We start from the raw sequence: 21,647 nt of genomic DNA, 5'->3' as shown, positions 1-21,647 counted from the left end.
ATCCTGAACTTGTCTGTTACCATAGAGTTACATTCAAAATGCTAACACCTTGCTCCCACCCTTCCACAGACAGAGGTGCAGCAGAAACCACTGAAGTCCCTACAGGGCATCCTTTCTAAGCAAGTCCCCAAGACTGATGGGTGCCAACTCATCAGTGACAATTCAGTGAAGCTTAAACCCCCCCATCCTGCTCCAATTTAGGGTGACACTGGCACATCCAGTGCAGCTCAACTCTGTGGCATGCAGAGCTTCTCTGATCTGGTGTAAAAAAGGAAAGTGCAAAGACTCACAGAAGCTGACGTGACTGATTGTTTGAAAGACAATACCCTCCTCTGTGCTGTGCCACTCACGGAAGCTTTACACCAGTAAAAGCCATCATGATAAGCAGGCATTTGCTTTTTGCTTTCATCCTGCCCTTGTATGCCCAGTTTGAGATGTTAAGGATGCTGGGATCTCAGAGGTTCACACACACAGCACGAGGAAAGTGCAAGATCCCAGAGCAGACACACTTGTAATATTATTTAAACAGCTAAGGTGAGGAATAACAGTGGCAGCAGCAGCAAAAAAAGCAGCAGCACCTTCATCCCAAGCCAACATCCAGCAAAGGACAGTTCAGCAGCCTCACATACATGTGCTGTTGCTTGCCTTCATCTTTGAGCATGTGTTACCTGTGCTCCCAACCTTGCCACTATCACACCTTCATTTTGTTGTGCAAATTAACCAGGACAATTAACCAAGACTCTGTGCTCTTTTTGCAAGGGTCGGTGCAAAGCCTCGTACCAGGTCAAAACGTCACCCTTATGTTTCATTCAGTTTTTGGTTTATGAGGGCTGTTTCTGCAGAGCAGCCAAACATCACAGACCCAATGCACTCAGCAAGCAATAATCTGGCAATAGACCAGACTTGCTCTGTTCTACAGACAGGAATAGAGGGACACAACAGCTTTTCATATAACCACCTCTCTTTAGTTATTTCTATGTACCATTTTAAACACATGCAGTGTTCACTTGCATACACACAAAGACCAACAGCTCATCTGACAGTGACTTTACTGCATTCCATTTGACATTAGTTTTATTCTTCATGCTACATACTTAAGGCATCCAAGTAAACAGATCCCTAAGAACTTTAAGAAATGTTGTGCTGCATCACAAATAAACTAAGCCACACTTTCCTTCCTTTCCCTTTCCAAAGACAAAAAGATTCATACCATTCCCTTTTGGTTATTTCCACTGTTGCTAAAAACACTTTATAAACAGAAAATTCTGAACACTGATGAATGGTGTCCAGGCAAAAATAATACAGATATAAAAGTTATATGCAAATTAACCTTTTTCAGCATTGCAAGTCATTTGACCTATGTTTTTAGCTAGTCACATCTATTCAGTGTTGCCATGAAAATTTTGCACATCTGGTTTCAACTTTGCTAGCAGAAAGGAAACACCTTTGCTTATTACAGTCACTTTCTTCCATGCTCTAGAGAGTAAGATGCAATAAAATTAGGAATCAGAGCACATGATATGCTGCCAAAAGAAGACAGTATCTTCCTTTCATTTTCCATGATTAAACACTGGAAGACAGAAAGGCAGTCTCATCACAGTATTCTGCAACGACATCTGGAAGACTTGTATCTGAGTCACAGCCAGCTGGAGACAGCCTTGCAATACAGAAACAAGATATCCCACACTTCTGGAGAGAGAGAAAATCTGGAACAGCTCCAGCGCAACCGAGTCGATCGTTATTGTTGTCTGGTTAATGAATCCTTTAATTCTTTATTAGTCTCAACTTTAAAAGGTTGGATGGATCCAGAGCAGGTATGAACAATGAAGGAAAAAAATAAACTGTAGCTCCTCCCTTTATTCTTTCAAATTCTGTAGTAGCAATAACTCAGCAGTGATGTTTCAATTGCAAATCTGACTTTCACACAAAATTAGCAATCAGATCAAACCAACCCACCAAGTACTCATGATGTTGATGCAAGAATAGCCAAACAAAGTGGTTTCAAGGTCTCCCTATTGGATTATGCTATAATCCAAGCCTTCAAAGTACATAAAAGGTCAGTTCCATCTGTCTTGAGCCTTTGCATCTTCTCCCATTTTTAACAGGGTGAAACTTGGCAAAGATTGGACTGGTACTGTATGAAGGGGAAATGCTAATGCCTAGGGATTTGGAACCACCTTTTAGGTCATCTCCATCAACAGGCAGGGCCTTTTACACAGGAAAGTCATCTCCTCAACTTCCTAACCATTCTCAGAGGAAATCCATAAAATTTTTTGCTCAGTATTTTAGTTGATCCAATTAACCATCTGCAAGTGGGCACTTCTAAGGGAAGGTACCAGTGGGCAAATCACAAAATAAAGGTCCCAAATGCCTGGAGTTAAACAAATGCATTTAAAAATCTCACCCTTTGGAGGACACGAGCCCAATGTCAATAACACTGAATAGGAAAAACCATCACTTTTTGTCCTGGGAGCAAACTGGCTCTGTAGTGAAGGCTGGGTAGGAAAAAAAAACGACAAAAGTAGTAACTTGTCAAATCCCTATAACAGGAGAAGCCATAGAGGATTTCCAAAGAGAGAAGTAAATGTTTTGCTTGGTGCACTGAAAAGTTACTGAAAAAAATCCAAAAAAAATCTTAAAAGGAGAAAAGAGAAAGTGCTTTTCCTAGCTAGAAATTCTTGAGATGGGAAACAGAAAACATGAGAGGAGACTAAACCTGACAATACACCTTTAAACCAAATAATTACAAAGAGTCTTGGTCACTGCTTATTGTAGTTGAAGGTAGGCTACTGATAATCCACTTCAGGAAGTTCATTTCTGCTCACCCCATAAGTCTTGCATCTGCAAATCTCTGTTTCAAAAAGTGGCAATATACATTTCAGAATGTATATTCACACTCTAGGAAGAGATAGTTAAGTACAAACACACAGCCTCCTATTTTAGTGCTTTTAACCTTTACCTTACAGTTAAGTATCAGAAGGAAATATCCTGCATTCTGTTTTGACCACAAAAATATTTTGTTTTTCCTCTACTATATTTTTCCTCCCTTAGGCTTGCCGAAAATCTGATCTCACTTTCCAAAAATCTAGGAGGATATAACAAATTGACCACGCAGTTCTCTCCAAACTCCAAATGACAATTAAGTCCATTAGCCAAACCAGATCGTCCTCTGTAAGCAAAATTCCTATTAATGCTGTAACTCTGACAATCACTACAAGCAGTCACACTCCTAACTTGCCCCTTGTTGGATGGCAAGGTGCTGGTGTGTCCTCAAGAGCACAGAATCTTTGGATAAAAACCAGGCATGTTGCACATTCACAGACAGAGGTGTAAGTGTGTTGGAGCACAGCCACACTGTCAGAATATTCCCAGCCAGTATCCAGGTCCATGTCCACTTCACCATGTAGCAGATGATGCAGTCAGGTTATAGATATGACAGAAGACACCACTACTTTTATTCCAGGCCTTGAACTTACCAGCCAAGTGAGAGAATAAAAGGCTAAATCTGCATTTCATTTGCTGAAAGGAGATATAAGAATAGAGGAATGGTGGCTCAGTATAAATATGAAGTTGCAGCTCATGGTCAAGATATTCTGTATTTGTTGTCATGTACTGATGAGCTTCTGAGCTTTAGGAGACTGCTACAAGGTTGTTATCCGGTAAATTAGAATTTCTCCTCTATTCGCAGACCTACCACAGATGACCAAACAGCTGCTTTTAGTATTTGGAAAAGCATAAAGAACCTTGCTAACAGAAACTACTGACAGCAATAGCAACTCCTCAAGTCAAACCCCTCTCTGTGGAGTACAACAGCGCTTGGGTAGTATTTTGGAGAGGGGATACCATAATAAAGCGTTCCACTCTGCCAGAGATCAGCCCCATCTTCCAGGGCGATGCCTTTCTTGCAAAGAATAAAGCAAGAACTACAGAAATTCAGTAAATTGTTTTCCATGTTTAAAAGTTTATTTTGCATATATAACCAAAGACACCTGGCAAAAAGCATGTTTAAGTTCACTTTGCTGGAGACATTTCTACTTTGATGTTGGAAAAGAGACCTGCTGTTATTACAGCATTTCATAACATCTAAAATGTGATATTTAGAAGGGGCGTGCTAAGAATGAGAGATGGAATAGTCTTTAATCAGATCTCAAAGATATCTGATACTTGCTGAAATTTCTCAAAATATTTTGATCTTCCAGACTATTTTTATGAACTATAAGGACAAATATTCTCTGCAGAGATCACTTAGCTCTACACAGGGAGAGGACAAGCACCTCCAAAAAGGAGGGCAATATCATAGAGACCATGTCAAGTTTCCCACTGCTAGAATTCTGACTTGGGCTTCCATGAAGAAAAAGAATTTGTGTAACACCATCTATGCAGTTCCCCTTAATGCCCACAGCAGTATTGCTTCGCACAGAACTCAGTGCACAGACAGCCAGCATGAACAGGCATTTGTAAAGGGGGCAGAACTGACTTTCCCTTGCAGGATGCTGTATTTTCTGCTCACAGCCAGCCACTGCGGGCTGCAATCAGCATGAATCAGAGAGGAGGCAAATTAATTTACATTGGGGAAATACTGGCTCCACTACTGACATGTCACATCTCCAGTGCTATATAGAAACTATTTATTTCTCTGGCTTTGTGTTGTAGGAGTCCTATGGAAGATTTTGGGGAGGACAGAAGCAAAGGCTTGAAAATAGAATTTCTCTCATGGGAGAGACAGAGAGAGAAAAGCATAAATGCATGACTAATTTAAGATTATTGTCTTCTTCAGAAGCAGCACTAAGTTGTCAAAGCCTTGGTGTTTTTTGTGCAGCTGCATGCAGAAAATGGAGTTGGTGAAGTAGAATATACAAAACTGACAATATTTTGGCTTGTTGTGCTGTTTTCCTGGGTAAATTCTGTTTCCCTACTTACAGGGTCAAATATCCTTCCATGATTTAGACTGTAAACTTGAAACAGATGTTCTTTCTGGATTAACTCTATGAAACTACTTGCAGAATAATCACTAGCAGGACACAAAATATAGTTATAGATTAAACCCTGAGTCATCAAAAATTGTAAATTAAAAACATTTAAGTCAAAAGTAAGCTTGAGAAGTCAAATCTACATCATAATGCTAAGTCACACTCCCATACACTTACCTTTGATAAATTTAATATGTAGGGTTGATATATAGCTGATCCAAAAACAGCTTTAGTTCACTGTCAACAGCTCTCACATTGAGCTGTAATAACTCTGCATGTTGAACAGATGTTTAAGTGATGATCATTTATGTGCAGCAATGTTCTGCCACTACCTGTACCTCATTAATTACTGCTCTCTCAGCAAGTGATGCCAAATGATGAAATTCGCTTGTATCTAAGATAGTCAGCACTGATTCCTACCTGCAAAAGGAACAGCAGCAAAATCAAACAATCTGGAGCCTTTAGTCATTCTGGTGGTTCTTTTAAACCAGAATGCCTTTAGGTTATTAGAATATGACGTGTTTCTTCAGACTGCTCAGCAGTGAGGAAGCACACTAATTACAGAACCTTTAATTCCAAAAAATACTTTAGAAGCATAATTTGACATACCTCTGTGCAGGTGGAGTATTGCACAGTATTACATGTCAGACATGACTAAAAGCAGAACTGCAGCCAGCAGGTCAGAGTATGGTATTTTAATAAAAGAAAAAGGAAAAGAGGAGTGAAGTGTCGCTATCCAAACAAGAAGTTTGACACACACACACAAAAAAAAAAATACCCAAAAAATTTACAAGAAAAAAAAACCCAATACCAGAACTACCAGCTTTGCTTCCTCACAAAAGAGTCACTTAAATCAAGTACTTCTGGTAGGAAGGATGGCATCTTGTACCATCTACTCTCCTTGGTTATGCACAGATTCATACTAATGAAGAAGAAACAGACTGACCTTATCACCACATTACTCCATCACTCCAGCTGTTCTGTCAGGTATGCTCAGAAGGCCCCATTTAAGCATATGAAAAGTTAGGAGAGAGATTCTTAAGTGAAAATTAAAAGAAAGAGGGAGACGACAACTCCAGGAGAGTAAAATACAACAAAGCAGACACTTGAGTCTGTGCAAAGACTTCTCTGAAAGTCCATAGAATGCTAAGTTCCCAGGGTGTGAACACCACAACATTATTTCCCCTCTCTCTTTCTAAGCCACCTGCAGAGTTCAGGCACCCATCTGGAGCTTGGATCCTTCATTTCCATAATCATTAAATACACCCCTTCCCCACCTTTTCCACATAAAGGAATTCTTGGATAACAGATACCGACCCCAGCCAGTCTTTTCAGACATGATGGGTGCCTCAAACCCCAAACAGTTATTTCCACACCACCTCTCAAGAGCACTGCTGAGCTCCCACTCCACAACAGTGTCCCTTCATCCACCACAGACAATGGATGGACACCACAGCACCAAAAAGGAAGCAGGACCAAGTCAGGTCTCATTAGACATGATCCAGCTCGAGTTCACCAGCCTCAAGCACTAACTGATCCTGAGATTACGGTCCAGTTTCTACATCTGCATTCTTGAGTGAATAACTTCAAAGAAGCAGCATTAAGAATATCATTAACACAGACATGATTTTTCTCCCCCCATATCTAAAGGTTTAGCTTTTAAAAACTTAGGACACAACACAGTAAGTAAAGCACCTTTTCACTTTGTTTGCATAACTGATAAATACACAGCTGATCTATTCAAAGCCCAAAGAAGGAATACAGACAAATGTTTGTCTACCCAACCACCCTGCTAGAAGGTCTTTCTGTGACTTCAGTATAAATGATCTTCTCCAAATCCCAATGGGGGTTGCCTGAACACAGGAATGGCAGGATACTTATGGCAGTGTTTGTGAAGTCCCAGTTCAGAAACACGCTTAACTTTCAGGCTGGATGAAAGCCTTGAGCCTGCACATATTCATCAATTTAAAAATAAAACAATACGCTTAAAGTGCAATCTGTCACTAGAATGGGAACTGGCACATCTAAAATAACTTGCCCCATTCTTGCTGCTGCAATGTCTGTGTGATTTTGTTTTCAGTTCCTTTTCTATAGAAAAATGTCAGTGGTCTTTAAAATTACAAACCAATGCAAACAGAGCAGTTTTGTTCTCATTATCCCAGTGATATCCCAGTAAGTGCACACAACAGAAAGAAACAAATATCAGTAAGGGGGAAAAAGTGCCAACTTGACAGTTTATTCTAAGCCAAAGGAAAGTTGTTTTTTTCTCCTCTGTAGAAACTGTCAGCACTGTGCTAAATTTAAGCACATTATCCTTGGAATTAGTGGCTTGATCAAAGACTAAACTTTTCAGACATCGCAATGGTATTATGTAACACTTCATTAGGCCCTTAAACACAGAAAATCTGGAACATCCTGTATTTAAATGCTCAGTCATGTTCATAGTAACTTAAAGGCACTGTAAAAATTCGCGTATTAGGACGTGCTAAAAAAGTTTAGGCATGAACTTCGTTAGAGAAAAGGATAGATTTTATCTGACCTAACACTCATCTCGATACCAGAGCTACTCCATCTAAGTTTCTTTTCATTTCAGTGTGGAAAAAAGGCAATTCTAGGTTTCAATTCATCAAATCCTGAAGCATAACTCTAAAACAGGTACTTCTACTATAAAAGTACTCTAGAAAAGTAAATTTAGATGCAGAAATGTACAGTGCAGACTTATAAAAAGTATTTATACTACACACACTAACTTTACAAGAAGCAAAAAGAAATCCCTGGATTGTGAAACTGGACTTCATTTAGCTGTAAGAAACAAAGTTTTCAAAAATGACCCATAGATTCTCATGCTTTATTTTTTGATTCAACACTTAATGACACCATAAAAAGGTATTGCATTCCAGAAGCTGGTATTCTACACTAATTTCAAGTGCCTGAAACAGAACTGGGATAAAACAAAACAAAACACAAACCTAAAACCAAACAGACAAAAAAAAAGGTGCCAGTCAGGAGAAAAGCAAACTAGCATATCTACTGCTAGATATGTGTGGAAGAGTTTTAGGCTAAGAATGCTCCCACACAATGGGTGTAGTCAAACACACTCAGTTTCCTGCTTCCCCAAGCAGGTGCTACAGACCTGACTTCCTCCTGTCCTCTTCCTTGCCTAAGCAGTTTTCTGTCTCGGAAAGCACTTGCAGATGGAGTGAAGAACAAAGCACATGCTTTTAGACAAGCATAAAAACATAACACTGGGGTACATCAACATGGAAAGGTGAAGATCTGTGTTGCTATCTTATGCTACAACCTAACAAAATAGCGGGAGACCACACACTCTCCAATAATGCAGTCAACAGAATTTGGTGAAAGAGGTACAGAAAGTATTCCCAGCTACCTTTCACAGGCAGAAATAGACGCACAAAACTTTTGTGAAGCCAGCAGTAAGAGCCAGGGAATATGCACAGTGAATCTACATAATTTATTTTTTTTTCTTCAGAATTAATTTTCAGTCAGCTCAACCAGATGCACAATAGAGAGGTTTTTCACATGGGGAAAAAAAGAAGCATGACACAAGGGCAGGAAATATATGTACAACCACACTTCTTGGCAGTAAACCTTAGTCAGAACCATTTAACTGGGAAAATCAGTTAATATTTAGACAATTATATTTAAAACATAAGAGATAGTAAAACTCACATTTTTTGTTTCCAAAAACAATGAAAACTTTATAATTTCCAGCAGCTTGCTGAGTCACACAGTTCCCCCAAGGCACTTGATTCTGCTGGCCAGCAGATTTTCTAGATAGTTATTTTCTTAATTTTTAGCCTATTTTCAAAGAGCTGTGTATGTGCTGCTTTTTTTTTCCCCCAATTCAAGCACAATTATCTTAATTTAATTCCTTTGCTATTACAGTGACCATGCAGAATCAGCAAACCTCTGCTAACTGCCAGCTCCAGATACTCACTTTCACAACCACAAAATACTGGTCCTTCCTATTGTTCTACGGCTTAAAAGTAAAATTATTGCTCTGTGCTTTCCAATATATGACATGTTTATCTAACCTTCATTTATGTGGGCTGCAGACTTATTTTGAATCCCTTCAGGACCGTGGTAGGAAGAGAAGGCACCAAGAAAACATGTACAGTGAAAATATCCTGTTGTGGCTTTTTTTTCTCCTTCCTTATTTCTGCTCAGAATTTGCAGCATACTTGCTTCATGAGCATTTTGGATCGTGAACCATGCAAAAAGACAAGAACATAACCCCAGCTGTTGAGTTATGCCTGTTACAAGCACCTTACATCTACAGCAAATATCTCTGAAAGCTGAACTTTGGAGCATGCCTAATTTTAGGCACTCAGCTTCAGACACTATTAAAAACAAGTAACTTGGAGATGACAAGTGCTCAGGACTTGGCACAAGTGAAACATCTCAACCACCACTAAACTAACATATTTGGAAATCATCAGTACCTTTCAAAAAAGTCATGCTCTGAAGGAATTTGAGGGGTTGCCCGCTCAAATTAAACAAACAAATAACAAAAACCAAAAAAGCCCACATTTCCTAGTTTTCAAACTTAGCAACCAAATCAAAACAAAAACTAACAGGAAAACACACAGCATGAACAAGCGTCAGTTGGTGAATAAAAAAATGAAGAAAAAAAAGATATATTTGGCTTTTTCTATAAATTAATTTTATTTGCACTATACTATATTTGATGAAAAAATATTCAATTTCCTTGCCTTTTTAAAGAGCCTTCTTTACATATCCCCCCCACCAGAGCTCTGTAGTTCTATTTGCATGCAGTACAGCAGAACTTTGGCTTATAACACTGATATTTTCCAAAGATAATTGCAATATGAGGAGGAAAAAACTCACTCACATTTGCTTAATCACGGTATTTTTGTATTTTTGCCATGTTTATGAGTCAGCAACAGCAGAAACTTAACTTGCTTTTCTTAGGCAACAGGAATAAGTTTCACTTTTTCCTCTTCAAAAGTTAGGAAAAAAAGAGAAGAATGTTCTTACTTTTTAAAATTATTACAGTGATGCTCCTACTGTGCAACTTTTTATCCAAGAAATGAAGTACAACAACAAAATTCCAAAAACTCCAAGTGAACTCTTCTCCAAATACCCTAAGAATTTGAACAAACCCAGGCAAAAGAAATTCAACAATCCTTTAAGTTGCACAAACAATTATAATTTCCCTTTCAAGCAAGTGCTTTACACATAAAGCCTTAAAAAAAAAACATGCTTTGAAACAACTAGGACATTGAGCAATCTGTCCAGCTGGCTTACAAAATGTATTTCCACCTCTCTATCGCAAGGTTTTATACCACTAACATCTGGATATCTCAGAGGCACTTTGAGAAAGCATTTCAGGTGGGATTTCTAGCAAACTTTGCTATCTCAAATTGCACATGGTGCTTTTCACAGTGTTACTGTAGCACCAAGGTGCAGATTCAGTTTTGGGGAGCGTTTCAGTTTCTCTGGTGCTGGGAGGCACCCGAACAATGAGTGGCATGGAGTTTATACGGGACAAGGGAAAGGAGACTGGGGAGCTGGAGGTGACCAGCCACCTGGGTCCCCAAAGACCACCTGAAGCTTTTCCAGGGCACAGGCCACCAGTTCTACCTGTCAGCAAATAAATGAGGCCAGTGTCTCGTAGACAGAAATTCTCCAAGCAATTGCAATAACATGATCCTAGACACAGCCAACTGGCCCACTTGCCATTTAGGGTCTTCTAAAACTGGACAGGTACATCATCCTTATTAGTGACTATGCTCAAAAACTGAAGTGCCACGGGATAAGTAAAGAGAGAAGGCAGATACAGAATCTATTTTCTCCTGATAATCATTTAAACCCTACTCTATCTAGGAAAAAAAAAAAAAAAAAATACAGAATCTATTTTCTCCTGATAATCATTTAAACCCTACTCTATCTAGGCAAAAAAAAAAAAAAAACAACAACAAAAAAAACCAAAAAATAACCAGGAAGCCTAACTGAGACATCTAGGCAACTGAGGTAATGGTGCACATTAAAATGTATGAACTGATAAACAGATAGATAACAGACTACAGATCAGGATGTCAGAACCCTATCAAAGGATGAAGGCAAACTTCACCAGACACCTGCTGGCACAGTCTATTCAAAGAATATATGCAGGTCACAAAACTACCAAATACAGAATTAAAGATATGCAGCATGAACTGAACAGAGGGGAAGTGGTCAACATATGGACGAAAATCCATCAGCAGTTAAAAATTAGAATAGAAAAGTAAGAGGACAACCCAACAGGGGAATACATTGCACATCTTGTAAGGAGCCAGTTACTTTTTATATAAACTAATGAACAGAAGGACAGCTGCAGCTGGGGCTGCCTGAAAGTGGGATGTCAGAGAAGTGACCTTTCCTGGGCATTGGCTGATCTTCCCTGCAGAGATCTGGTGCTTCCTGCTATCATCACCACGTCAAGAAACTCAAGTAATAAATCCAGCATGGAGTCAAGGTCTGGGAGGGGATGATGACTCTAGCAGGGCCACTCATCCATAATGGAAGTAGCCATGCTTTGGACTGTCAGCAGTGATTTGGGATCCTAAAGGCATCAGCAACACCAGAGGCAGGGCTGACAGAAACCAGCACCTGCAGAGGGAATCCTGAAAGGAGACAGAAAAAGAAGAGGTACTTCCAAAAGCTTTTTCTTCTAAACTACACTTACCCTAGAAACTCATGTCTTTCATATAAAAATCCAAGTCCATTTTGTCTCTGGCCAAGTTCTTGGCCTTAGCAGCCTCCTGTTGACAGGGTTTCGCAGCCAGGTCTGGACCACATGAAAAACACCTCAGCTTTAACCACTGTTGAATCTGCAGCCTGTCATGTGTTTCTCTGAATATGAAGAAACATTGGTAAAAAGAAGGGAATAAGTCCCTTCTTCACTTGACCAGAAAGGTTGTGAACTCCCCATCCCTGGAGGTGTTCAAGGCCACCTGGGGCTTTGAGTGACATGCCCTAGTGGAAGGTTTCCTGGCATAAGGGTTGAAGCTAAAAGATCTTTCAACATACTCTCTTAATGTAAGGCCAAGATAGATTTCTTTCATGCTGCTCACATACACTTTCTCCATGATCCCTCTTAAAAGTCACATTTCTAAAGCAAACCTCTCTTTGCTTTAGCAGGTTTAAGAAAATGAACTTCGCTGTATTTTTTTCTCTTTTATCTAGTTCAAATTTTCATTCTGGTTCATGGCAAAGAATGGCTACAGTCATCTTTTCATTGACAAAACCAACCACAATGGAACAGAAATATAGATATGTCACTCTGCCCTGGCCATTCTTTGTTCTAATCCTCATTTTATTTACTGATTAGAATCAGCAGAACACCTCTGAAAGTTTCTTTCTCCAAACTGTTGAGCCCATTTTCCTCTCTACGATGTTTGGTTTGCAAATTGGGAAATAACACCCTATCAGAGAAGTGGCAATAAAGGTAAATTAAAATTAAAATTCTATTCTCTGAACAAAAAAACAAACAAGTGTTTTCTCTCTCAAGAATCTATCATATTTCACAGTGCCTCACAGCAATATGCCTACACTTTCAACATACTCGTACAAAGTAGGGAAAACCCACCCATACTTTGAGTTCAGTGTTATTGTTGCTGTGGCAACTACAGACCACAATTTCTTGCCTCTAGAGAATTAGCATGAACACAAACATACACATCAAGGCATAGACAGCTGTGGGTCCCAACAGTGCCTACAACTCACAGTGGATGCCAAATGCTGCCATCAAAAAATGAATTTAACTTTTAAAAAAATGAACTTTAACTTCTGAGTCACTGTCTCCATTTGTCTACACTTTGTTTTCACCTTCAATACAGCACAGTTGGCAAAATAGCCTGAGAAACCCTGACACATAAGAAGCGTAAATGTCAAACTACTTAAACTCCACTTGTGAGTAAATAGAGTAATTATAAAACTCTCTCTAAAACAGATAAATTATTGATCTATCAGCTAGAATTTGCTGATATTTATATATTTATACTTAATGTAAACCATTGGAGTCAGGGATTTGAACCTGCCCTCTGTATGTGCACATGAGATAAACAGTCAATACTGCACTCTCTTTAACACTACCTCACACTGGTAACAGGAAAAAAAAACCTACTTTCACCAGTTTATAATGTCATTTAAGCCAGATGTAAGAGTTAAAAATTAAAACTTTTCTACTCAGTGGTCCTTTAAAGAGCTTTACTTAAAACCAATACATGAACATGAAAACAAGAGCAGGAGTTATTCAAGAAAAGTTGAAAGCAGGGGGTCCTCAACTGTTTTAGGTTTTACCTTGTCATTTTGCCTTCCCCATTCCTGCCCTGTTTGCATACCAGGGCCAAATTGCACTTGAACAAGAAACCACAAATGAAGAAACAGTTCAAGTCCAATTAGAGCTTTGTCACAAGACCAGGGCCTGTGGAAGCAGCAAACACTCACCCAGCTCATGAAAGTCAGCATTTGAAATCTGCTTCTTGGCCTGAAATTGTTATTTAATTTTTCTAGTGCTCTGCACCTAATCCAAAGAAATTATTTGAATGAGTATTTTCTTGCCCCCCTTTTCCATCCCAGATGTCCCCAGCCTGACACACTCACTGAACTTGAAGGTCACAGAATATAATCTCTCACTGATCAAAAATCTTAAACTTGCTGTTCCATAGGGTTGCCAGGTCTTTGTCTGGGATTGAGCAGCCAGATACACACACTCAGGTCTATTTGCTTTTTGCTTAGGTCATATAGGTAGGCACAGCTTCTCATCCACTACACTGCAGGCTGTGACACGAGGGCACAGGCAAAACTCCCATTATCCAGCCAGTCTGTTACCAGGTAAACACCAGGTAAATGTTGAGAGTGCTCAGATCTCACAAGGACAAAGCAGCCATAAATAAAGAATTGTTCTGATGTTTAGTATTTGTTTTGCCTCAGACCAGATAGCATGGCAACACTCATGCTACAGACTGATAGATGAACTTTCTTAAAAGTTTTCAGAACAATGAGTACCATTTCCTGTTGAAGAAAAGAGTAAAAATAATTCCTGGCTGGAAAAGCTGTCTAGTTAATACTTTGGATTTTGGTTTTAAAAATTGCCTTCTTTTTGGGTATTTTACTAACACTTAGAGGGATGATTGAGAACAAATTCTTTGGAAATTTGTAAATGTTCCAACATATTTTATTCAAAAGTCCGTTTCCAAGAGGTTTTCTCCTCACATTATTAAGATTTATTTTTTTTTTAAAGCCTGGAATTTTCTTATCATAAGGGAAGTCTGAAACACAAGGGGAAAAATAATTCCACCCAACTCCATTAAGGATGCAACATACTGTAAGTAGACCCTATCCAAAAAATTTCTAAAAAAACCATTTATGTCAGAACGTGTGCTTTTGTTTTTGCGCCTGTGCTTACCTGTGATTTTGCAAAAGCAGTCTAAAATGCTTTAACCCAGGGGAAAAAAAAACCCTGGTGAAAATAAACATTTCTAATCAAGGTCATAAGAAGGGAGACTGATGCAATCTTGCTCTGGGAAAGGACCACCCAAAGGGTTGCTCTTCGCTGTTTTTCTCTGTGGCTGCTCTCCCTGTTGGCAGAGGCGGGCCTGGCTGACCTGGCTGAGCCCTGTGCAGAACGGGCTGGATTCCACCTATTCAGAAGTGACCAAACCAGCCTGACCAGTGCCATGCTCTGAAGAAACCAGCAGATGAAGGTCAGAGAATTCCACTATGTCCATCTTGGAAAGTGCTGAGGTGGAGCAAAAATGGGTCTGAAGAGCAAAGCAGCTGAGGGCGAGGTGCCTCATTCCTGTGGCTCTTTGTCTGGAGGGTCTCAGTTAGAGGAGCCAAACTCAAGTGCTGTGTGTCCCTCAACAGCCAAAGCTCTGCAGGTCCCTGGGGAGCACCCTTGGGCTTCACATTCTCAGAGAGGAACCCTGTGTAGATGCTACAGGGCCGCTTTGTGTCTGAAGCCTGCCAAGTGGGACAGTCAAGGGATTCCTTCCCAAAGCACGCTCCTGGACCAAACTACATATTAACATAAACACTCTCACCACTATTAGTAAACTAACTGTAGAAATTTTTGCATCAGGCTGCACTTTTAAGAGCAGGTCTGAGTTTCTGGAAGATCCCCTTAATGGCCCTCACTAGATTATCCAAGCATCCAGGAGATGAGATTTGGTACCCTCCAGGTTATCTGTAACTACCAAGTCACCTAGAGAGGGATTTTTCTTTCACTCCAAAGTAAAATGTGGCCCATTGACACATTTTAAAAATCATGTTAGTGGTTACTCGATTTTGGCCAAGTACGAAAGGTTGGATTCCTGCAGTAATTCCAAGCCCAGTGCTGCAGCCTCCCCTGCCCAGGGACTAGCAGCACCACTTTGCAGTTTGGCAAGCCTGCCTCCAGCGCTGCCCGCCCTTGCGAACTGTAACAGGAGCCAAGGAGCAGCCAGAGTATTAAATACCGTGCCAGGCTGGCAAACGCACAGCAAATCCCTCAGCATCAGGGGCTCCCCCGAAAACACAGAGCCAGCTCTGTGCTCAGTGCCTAGACCCCTAGGCTGGAGCCCAAGAGTCTTCATCACTACTTTAGATTTTCTCAGAATAGCTGCAGAGCACCACTAAATCAGTGCTGGCATGATTAATGTGCAGAGAAGGTTTCAGGGAACTTTATGCAGACCTTCATTGTTTATTTTTCCAGATCTTGTTTAACACAGATGAGAAGGAAAGTGCTTAAAAGGGGGAAAATTGTAAGCAGCTGATTCCAGTTGCACTTTTGTCCCTTGCCAAATTAAAAACTTAATAGGACAGGCTTTGTTTTCAAGGCATGAGGGATGTGGAAATATTTACACTCGTAGTATCAAGGCTTCAGCCATAAGGTTCGAGACTACAGTGCCAAACACAATGAGAACACATTGGAAAAGGCAGCACACATTTCCAAATCAGAGGAGAACATGTATTTATTGCAATTGTTAGTCATAGCTTACCTGAACAGAAAAAAATGCTTTGGAGACGGCCTTAATCTTTGGAGCAAAGTCCCATACCTCTGTCCCAGGACTGTCGCAGGATACAGACAGAATCCTGGACCTTGCACAAGTGACTGAAACAAGTTAGAGACTAGCTTTACTGTAAATGCACCATGAACTGCCCTATTCATGAGCACCTGTTTAACTGGAGACCCAAAAGAGGGTCAGAAAGGTTCTTTCTCTGTTCTTTACATCATGTCTTGTCCTTCATGACATTATAATAAAAAGCTAATGGTTTCTTCTAAGGAAAACAGTTTTACAAAATCTAGGTACTCAAAAGTCAGAAAATATCAAAATTAAAGTTGGTTTTGGCAATTTAAATAATATTTCTCTATAAATGTGTTAAATTCAAATTTCATTTTTTCTATTTGCTTCTCAAATAACTAAAATTTACATGGCTTTATTTTTGTGTAGATGAATGTGTTAGGCAGCAAGGCATTTAATGTAACAAATACTGCTGCAATTCAAAATGGAAATGCAGAATTTTCAATTGCAAATTATGGCATTAGGAAACTGAAATGTAGCATTGTTCATACCAACCATGACAGTTGTTGCCAGTGCTTCAGAGAAGCTTTTTTCAGTTAAAAACCTGATACTAACCCCACTTAAATCTTTAATGAACTTCCATCTTCAGTTATCTCGCTTTGGTCTGTAACAAATTACATTTCTTTAATGACCATTACATTTTCTAATGTCTCTATTGACAACCATTAAAGGATCCTCAAAGTTCACAGACTAAAGTCTATTAAGTTCCTAGCAAGATAGTTTTTTATTTGACTTTACACTGCCCAAAAAGTGGACAAGAAAAAAAAAACAGAAAGCAGAGAAGTAAAACTGAAATCACACAGGAAAGAAAAAAAAAAAATGTTAAGGGAAAAGAGTTAGCAAAACCATCCCTGATTTTGGGATCAGAATACATGTTGATTTTTGTAAAATTATATTAGATACATGTGCTTTTTTCTTCTTTCTCCTTTTTAAACCAGTTCACCATCATGCTTTGTGCAGAGAGGAATGGTGGACAGACATCTTTAATATTCCAATTATCCCAAGATTCAGAGGCATGTCCTGGAATCCCTCCACAGTTAGATTTTTATTAAAACAACTGCCAAAATATAAATATGCAGATGACCTACAATGAAAGAATTAAAATGAAAAACGTTTCGTTCCCACCAGCAGACAAAGCCAAAATTAAGTTCAAGTGAACTTTTTTTTTCCTCCTTGGGGAAAGAAGGCAGGCCTCATCAATGAAAACACTGAAATTAAAAGCCCTCCGTATCAAAAATAATTAAAAGCTCTCATATAAACATGAGAAGACTCTCATACAGTTTTGTGAGGGAAATTCCTCTGAACTTATTTCCCTCAAAGTTAACAACCTTGGTGCTGTCTGACAACAGGTCAGGCTAATAAGGCCTGTAAATATGTAAGGGTGTTATACAGCAGTTGACCATTTGCACTAGGGTTGCTACTTATAAAGCAATAGGTAACCTGGCATATCAAGAGTACTACAAAGTAACCTTGAGAAGTGAAACTTTTTAATCCTACATTTTTATCGTTCTGAGCATGAATCGCTTCTAGAACCTAGAGTTTAGGAAGGCATGGTAAAACTACGTATGGATAAACAATGCCATTAAATTTGCCTTAAAAATAGCTTGAAATAGTATATTTATTTCTTCACACATTTTTACATGCACACGCTTTGTTTACATAAATTACACTATTAAATATATAATGTTTGACTTCCCATATCTCACTGATTTTTGGTAGAGGAGTATGTCCTGAAATTGGTGATTTTTGGGCATATATAACAAGAAAGTGTATATTTTGCCAAAAGTCACGATATAAGCAAGCTGGAGGGATGACATTCCTGCATCAATGATTTTGGTAATACATGATATGGAAACAAAAAAACACCCCAAAATTCTTTTCAAATCCTGCTGAAGGTATTGTCATTGACCTAGACAGATATTTTTAGAACACAAGTCAGCTAAACTTCAAAGTCTGCTTTCCTGAGATATGAAAATTAACTGAACTCAGAGAGTCTTTTCATCCTCTTTCAAGATCATTAATCTTGTTACCACATATAGGACTTCTTAAAAAATAATATTTCAATGCTAAATTCAAAGATCAATCATCCATTGAAGAGACATGCGAATACATGCTGACACATCAGGATTGTTTTAGCATCTAAAGCACAAAACACAACTATGTCCTCATGCAGTGCACTGTCTCCTAAACAAAACGTGAGTGGTCTGCCAGGTACACAGTGCAGATAGGAACTCCATCCTCTGTAATTCTGGGTTGATTTAAACCCAAGTTGTAATTTTTTACTTAAGAAAACCAGCAGTGTGAAAAACGACATTTTCATAATCATCCATGCTTCCCACAGTGAGTGATACAACAGCTGCTTCCAAGATGACGAAACATTTTCCATGTACCATTACCACAGCTTTTCTGCCCCAGCGATGAAAAGGTAACAATTACAACCTTCATTACTCAGACCTTGAGCTCAACTTCTTTTCTGGTCTTTTCCATAGAGTGAAATCTCTCTCACAACACAGTTCTCATGGAAAACCATCTCTATAAAAGAAGGGACAAGTCTCCTGTTCTTTTAACACAGACATATATGGCTTTCACATACCAAAGTGACCTGCAGGGTCTAAACTCCACCTTTGCCTCTTGCTCTCCAGGCATTTCCTGGCATTTTTGAATGTTCAGGGCCAGCCACGGGGAATTGCCAGCTGCATGGAGCAGAGGGAGATTGGGGCTGTCACCATCCAACAGGCTGAGCACAATGATGTGGACACAGAGTGGCAAACCAGAGATGTCTCCCCTGTTGTGCCTGGGCACCAAGCAGAAGGCACAGAGTCTGTCAGAGCTGCAATAAGGGGCTCATGTAAAACCAGTCCTTGCTCCACATGGGATTCAGATCTGGCAAAATTGTCTTTCATATACAGAGCTCCATTCTGTGCAGAGGAGCAAGTGGCTGAGCTTTTCCCCACTTTAGCAAAACACTCATTCTTAAGAGAAAGGTAAGCAATCCACCTGGCAGAAGAGCAGTGTGAAAAAGTTTTGATTTTGCTTTTGAGGGCCTTAGCACTGCAGGTCAGAGTTGAGACTCATGTGATTTGAGGGAACAGTGGTGGCACAGTGCTTCCATGCACACCCACAATCTGGGTACATCTTATTCCAGGACAGCAGAAATCCCTGGTGCTTGGCATGATGCAGCACACTGCAGCAGGGCAAGAGGAGTGGGGGAAATTTTTTTAAAGTATTGATGGCTTAATCTCACAGGGAAAATTAAATAGGGGGGTTTTCAGGTGAGGAAAGCTCTACTTCATTGCAGCTATGCTGCAGTTCTGTGATGAACCCCAGCAAGGGTGGGTTCCTCCTGGCCCATCACTTCCCTGTGCCACTGGAGCCAGCAGTGTGATGGGGAAGGACAGCAGCTACACCTGCACACACACTAGCACAGCCCAGCCACACTGCTGAGCCCAGAGTACATGGCCCTGCTCACTGCTGTGGGCTTGAGACACAAATCACCAGACATGGCCCACCACCCATGAGACCACAGCCCAGGGACAAACACAGCACGTTGAGTCTCAACTCTGACCTGCAGTGCTAAGGCCCACAGATGCAGTGAAGCGTCCTCAGGCCCAGAAGAGCATGAGAAGAATCTTCTCCACAGACAACACCATCTTTGTATCACCTCAGCTGAATGGAAGGGCAAGATTTTGAAAGCTTAGAAAGAAAAACTGCAGTCTGTCAAGACTTCATTGTTAGGGAACTGAGTCAGCCTAACGCAGTACATACACTGTGACACCACAAACTAGCTGGAACAGTAAACGTTTGCTATTCCTGGTTTCTTTGATGTTCCTGTATTCATCAATCATGGTATGGAATACCTCAAAAAAGAAGATATCACTATTCACATGCCTTCTAAACTAATAGCTCACAGATAATTATAGGCCCTTATTGTTTGACTGTTTTAGTGTTGAGCAACATATCTCTCTCTTCTTGCATCAAAACCTGTTTTCTGTCAAAAAAGGGGAAAACTGGCATGGTTAGATGAAGGAGTTTAATCTACAAAATGACATGTTCCTTACTCAGCTTTAAAAACAAACAGTAGTAAAAGATGACACATAGCACCACTCACTCTGCAAACAGAACAAAGCAAATAAATCTCAATCTTCTGTTGATTTTTCACCAAGCACACCTCTGCTACCCTGGTTTCTTAGAGTACAGCTCAACTTCCTAGTAGCTTGGTGAAGTGCTGGCCAGCACCTTTTTTCTGGTCAGCACAAACTTCCAGACTTTACTTCCTTGTCGCTGAAAGAATGCAGGAAGGCAGCAGGTGCAATGCAGGCTTGGAGTCAATAAAAGGCAGGGGGTGGGGGAGAGCAACGTTTTTCTGCCAGTTAGGGATAAAGTTAACTAGAAGACTATAAACAATTAGAAAACACCACCACAGCCAAAAATCTGTGATGCTGTTAAGGATTTAATGCAAACTTGCCCTCCCAGAAGACCACTTGTGTGTGTGTGTCTGTGTGTTCTGCCTATCTCCATATATGCACTTCGCAATTCCATCAGGCACTTGGACTAGGCTGGAAGTGACTTCTGAGCTTCCCTTTACAGTCCTGTAGCCACGAAAGCAGAGCCTGAACCTAAGGATTCCCTACAGGGCATCCCGCATCTCCCCACGCGGTACCCAGAGCTGGGCCAGCACCCGAGCTCCTGAAGCTTTCCAAACTGTGCCGCAATCAGCCCAGCACCGTGACTGACAGCATCCAGCAGCATCCACCAGCGACTTCTTGCGAGAGCAGGAAAAGCGCCAGGCGTTGCCGGGAAAAACGAAACGCTTTTCCCGGTGACAGCAGCCCGACCCCCGCCCAAACCCGCTCCCACCGCGGGCTCTCCGCGCTGCTCCCGAGGCCCTCGGGCAGACACGTCCGTGCCGCCCAGTGATCCGCGCTGCGGATGCCGCCCGGGCCCGCCGCTCCCGGCGCGCCTCGCAGCCTCACCTGGTCCAGAGGGATGCCCAGCAGCGCGCTCAGCGGGTGCAGCAGGGTGGAGCCGGTGGTGCGGTGCGGGGCTCCGGGTGGCTCGGCCATGCCGCATCCCCCCCTCCCGCCGCCGCACGGCCCCGGTGCCACCTGCGCGCACCGCCCGCCGCCGCCGCCGCCGAGCCCGCTCCGCGCCGCGCCCGCCCCGGGGCCCTCCGTGGGGCGGGGCCGCCGCCGACGGCCGGGGCGGGGCGGGACGGGCTCCGGGGGCGGGAGCGGGGAGCCCTCGCCATCCCCGGGGCCGCAGCTGCCGCGGGCCCCGCGGGCTCGGCTCGGCCGGGCGCGCACGGACAGCCGCAGCGGAGCCTGCCGGCCCCGGGCTCCTGCCAAAAGCACACGCTTGTCCGGCACCCGCAGAGCCAAGGTGCCCGCTCGCTGCTGCCCCGAGCAGGGGAGGGCTGGGGTGTCACAGCCAAAACAGCCCCAAGAAGTATTTACTTACTTACTTATTTATTTATACAGAGACCCTTCACAGGGGGAAAAATGAAAAAATGAGTAGTAAGCTTTAAGTGATGTGTTTATCTCGCAGGTCAAATATGGCCATTAAAAAGGTACTTCTGCCAAGCTCATCT

The 21,647-nt window shown here is 41.3% G+C and overlaps 1 protein-coding gene across 2 annotated transcripts in view; it reads right to left on the bottom strand.

Moving 5' to 3' along the window:
- The window catches only part of MBOAT1 (membrane bound O-acyltransferase domain containing 1), a 56,334-nt gene extending 35,164 nt beyond the window's left edge, over positions 1-21,170 (bottom strand). The window contains exon 1 of one of the 2 annotated variants that reach the window (XM_015619970.3): positions 21,034-21,170. In XM_015619970.3, coding sequence (XP_015475456.1) covers positions 21,034-21,123 — 90 coding nt within the window. In that variant the 5' untranslated portion in view covers positions 21,124-21,170. The remainder of the gene's footprint in view (positions 1-21,033) is intronic. The other variant, XM_015619971.2, reaches the window with a different exon arrangement.
- Positions 21,171-21,647: the final 477 nt, after the last annotated feature.

Source organism: Parus major, chromosome 2, assembly GCF_001522545.3.
Source record: "Parus major isolate Abel chromosome 2, Parus_major1.1, whole genome shotgun sequence".
NCBI classification, from domain to species: Eukaryota; Metazoa; Chordata; class Aves; order Passeriformes; family Paridae; genus Parus; species Parus major.
Note: the sequence above shows the minus strand (reverse complement) of the source record. Positions and strands in the feature narration are given on the sequence as shown.